Below are 4066 nucleotides of genomic sequence, written 5' to 3' on the forward strand. Positions count from 1 at the left end.
GCTTGAGCCACGGGTGCCGAGCCACGATGTATTTTTATTATAATGCATGTTGTACACATATGTTAGATACCAGTTCGTAACAAAGACCCCTGATCCTCCCTTTTTTGTACTGTAGTGATAGCAGTCCGTATTCCTCATTTGGAGCAACTCTGGCAAGGGATGATGAAAAGAATTTATGGAGTATGCCGCATGATGTGTCCCACACCGAAGCAGATGACGACAGAATCCTGTACAATTTGATAGTCGTTCGTAATCAGCAAGCCAAAGACTCTGAGGTAAGCCCCCTTTGACGCCTTGCTGTGTGCAGGTAGTGACGTATAGTGATAAACAGCCATTTTGGAGACAGAACCCCAGCTTGCAATAACGAAAAGATGAAGGCTGAGATGTTTAAAGTGAAGGGCAGATATTTTAGCAGCATCAGTTATCATCTGTTATCTGTAGTCACTAATGTGCTTAATATACAGATAAGACTCATTTCTTACTATTACTTTAATGATACAAATTACACGAGAGGCAATGCTGTTGAAGAATGTGAAGAAAATTTATCATCTTCAGTGGCGTAAGCAGTCTACCTCTTACCGTCCAGTTGTTCAGCAAGCTGCAGTTAGGTGATTCAGACTGAAGGTTGCAGGGAGCTTTGTGTTTGTGCGAATTCGGAATTATCGAGGCCTGAGCTAGTTTTTTTTTTTTTTTTCCTGTTTGAGGCTTCTCAGATTATGATGTTGACCAGATAGCAGTGGAGATAATTTTTGATTTTAATTATGTGAGATAATTTTTGTCATAAGCTTTGAACCTTCATAACAACTCTCAATCCAAAGGTATCGGGATGAGAGCACTGGAATATAAGAAGGAAGAGAACTTGATAAGTTAAGAAAAAACAGCAAAGAGGATCGTGTTTGTTTCTTTCCTTCAGAAGCAGTATTAGAGTACTCTGTAGAACACAAGATCATTTTCCACATCATGCCACCTCGCCTTTCCGACCTCTGAGTTTATCAGCTCTGAGTAGATGCCCGGATGAGATGCACACTGCTTCTTTCTGTGTACCTAACAGTAACGGAGAGGAGTAGGGAGACAGAACCCCAGGCTCTGGCTCTGGAAAAAGCACCAGTGCATGTAGTGGGGAGGGGGGCCTAAACGCCCCCTCTATTCCCTGAATTTTTTTTTTTTTTTTTTTTTGCAGTTTTTGGCTGGGGCCAGGCTTGAACCCACCACTTCCGGTATTAGGGGCCAGCGCCCTACTCCTTGGAGCCACAGGCATTGCCCCTAATTTTCTTTTTCTTTTAAGACAGTTTCACTATGTCGCCCTTATTAGAGTGCTGTGGTGTCACAGCTCACAGCAACCTCTAACTCTTGGGCTTAAGTGATTCTCTTGTGTCAGCCTCCCAAGTTTCTGAGACTAGAGATGTCCGCCACAATGCTTGGCTATTTTTTTAGAAATGGGGGTCTCGAACTACTGAGCCTAGGCAGTCCACGCACCTCAGCTGCCCACAGTGCTGGGATCACAGGCTGATTTCTGTCACCCCCCCACAAAACATACTTTAGCAGGAGGTGATATAGGTTTTTCTGCTCCTTGCCTGGGAAATAAATCAAGCTTGACTGTGGGGGTTACCAAGGCAGGCAATAACTTTCAGAAGTGCCCTGTGGTCCTGGTCCGTTTTTTCTGGTGTGACTTGGATGCCTTGGAGGGGACAGAGGTAGGACATCTCAGAGTGGGGGAAGGGCTGATGCTGCCTGAGGCCCAGGGCAGGGCCAGCTGGAGAGTCCTGTGTGGCTGTTGATGAGTCGCATCCTCTGATGACCAAGCCTGCTGCCGCCAAGAATAGCGCTCCCTGGCTGTCCTTCCTGAGCATATGGAATGTGTGGCTTTGTTTTTCCTTTAATGGGAAGAGCAACTATATTATGCTGACAAATTAGCATTCCTGCTGATGTAAAAAGAGCCAGGTTTTTTCTTTTCTTCCTCTTCATCCCCATCCTGCCTAAAGCAGTAACAGCAGTAGGGGAGTAATGTATAGCCCCTTTCCTCCTCTCTGTCTCTCTCTATTTCTCTCTCTCTGACGTGAGGGCCTTTTGGAGCTGAGCCCGGGAGTGCTCTCTGGAGGAGTGCCTGCCTTTCTGCCCTGATTCTCTCAACTTTTCAAAAGAGAGCAGAGGAGGCAACGTGAGCTACAAAGCTCTCAATAGCACGGCTTCCAGAGTGGCCCATTGTGTCTTTTCTGGGCCAGCAGAAGGCTTTTCCTGCTCCTTGCCTGGGAAATAAGTCAAGCTTGACTGTGGGGGTTACCAAGGCAGGCAATGAAATAAACAACATGAGGACGTGATGATAATTATTACGAAATGGTTTGAAATATCTCTCACAGTGCTTCCTTTTTTTTAAGTATAAAAGTAAAATGGCTAAAAAGTTGTTTATATCTACTTCTAAAGTTTTGAAATGAACACATACATTAATGTATCTATTCATTTTCCACACAGATTGGATCATATGTTACACACCTAGCTGTCGGCCATATTTCCATTTCAGTGTGGTTAGCGTTGCCTTATTGCTTTCGAGATCTCTCTAGTGTTTTCTTGCATAGACTTACCATCACTTACTTGGCCAGTCCCTGTTGACATATAGGTTGATTTTGCTGTTAGAAACAACACGACAGTGGGCATCCTTATATACTTACATGATCTTCCACAGTTTCTTCAGGCATAGAACTGTAGGATCAAAATCTGTTTGTTTGTTTGTTTGTTTATTTAGAGGCAGAGTCTCTCATAGCTCTGCCGTGGCCTCGTAGCTCACAGCAACCTCAAACTCCTAGGCTCAAGTGATTCTTTTGCCTCAGCCTCCCAAGTAGCTGGGACTACAGGTGCCTGTCACCATGCCTGGACATTTTTTTCTGTTTCAGTAGAGATGGGGTCTGTCTCTCGCTCAGGCTGGTCTCAAACTCTTGAACTCAAGCAATCCACCTGCCTCTGCATCTCAGAGTGCTGAGGCACTGCACCCAGCCCAAGTATGTGTATTGAAAATGCTGGAATATTTGTGATGCCACTTTGTCCTTTGAGGAAACTAAGAAAAGCGCTTCAGGGTGAAGAACAGAGGTTGAATCTGAGATCCCTCTAGGGACTAACTAGGCAGTCAGATCAGTGAGCACCCTTCCCAGTGAGTGAACTGCAAACTCACACTGCTTTAAGGCAGATGTGGAGCTCCAGACTGCTGTTGGCCATGTCGAGAATGTGGTCCTACAAATGCAGGAACTTTTGCTTTTTTAAAAGAAGCAAAAAATCCAAATTCTCATGGAAGAGGTCCAGATTTAAAAATGATAACTCACATTTAAAAGTGTGTCAGCTAAATAAAATACAGTAGAACCTATGCAAGTCATTCACCTAAGGTCTGTAACCATCTTTAGGGATATGGATGTGTTCAACATAAGGAACTAGGCTCACTGTACGTTGAGTACATGTGGTGCATATTCAGTGTATGAAAATTTGTCAACTTAGGGAGGTGGTCAGTGTAGGGAGGTGGTCAATTATGGAGGTTCTGCTATAGGTTTCTGGGTCACAGATATATAGTATTATTAGCACTACTGCTTATAACTGTTATTTTGTTCAGGATGATTGAAAATGATTTTGAAGGTAAAGGTGGGAAGTTGGCAGGAGGCTGTTTTAAGTTTGAACAAGTTCCATATCTATTATTATTGTTTCCTTTTCCACACGGGATAACATTGGTACAGATTTTAATAAAACAAAAGATTTCGGTTTCGAAAGAAAATCAAATTCTATCTCCTGAAGAATAAGGAACCCTAGATATTTTTGAACAATGCAGTTTAGAAGCTGAGCGAGGTATTAGGGGAGGCTGACTGGGGTGTTTTTCCTTGAGCAGCCACAGTACAGAAGACCTAGGAATGTTCGTATTTGGGATTCTCTGAGTAATGAAAAATAATTTCAAAACAATGTGTGTACTACTAATATTCCCCTATTGAAACTGGTTTGTTAAGGCTAAGTTTATGGTGTTCCAAGTTAGAAAAAACAAGAACAAATAATGAAACAAGGGGTAAACTTAGAGTGCAGTGTCAAAGAATATAAA

At 43.1% G+C, this 4066-nt stretch overlaps 1 protein-coding gene across 1 annotated transcript in view; it reads left to right on the forward strand.

Moving 5' to 3' along the window:
- Positions 1 to 4066, forward strand: part of MREG (melanoregulin) — a 63821-nt gene that overhangs the window by 23148 nt on the left and 36607 nt on the right. The window contains exon 2 of the mRNA XM_003784973.3: positions 116 to 275. Coding sequence (XP_003785021.1) covers positions 116 to 275 — 160 coding nt within the window. The remainder of the gene's footprint in view (positions 1 to 115; positions 276 to 4066) is intronic.

Source organism: Otolemur garnettii, unplaced genomic scaffold, assembly GCF_000181295.1.
Source record: "Otolemur garnettii isolate 467f Iridium unplaced genomic scaffold, OtoGar3 scaffold00013, whole genome shotgun sequence".
NCBI classification, from domain to species: Eukaryota; Metazoa; Chordata; class Mammalia; order Primates; family Galagidae; genus Otolemur; species Otolemur garnettii.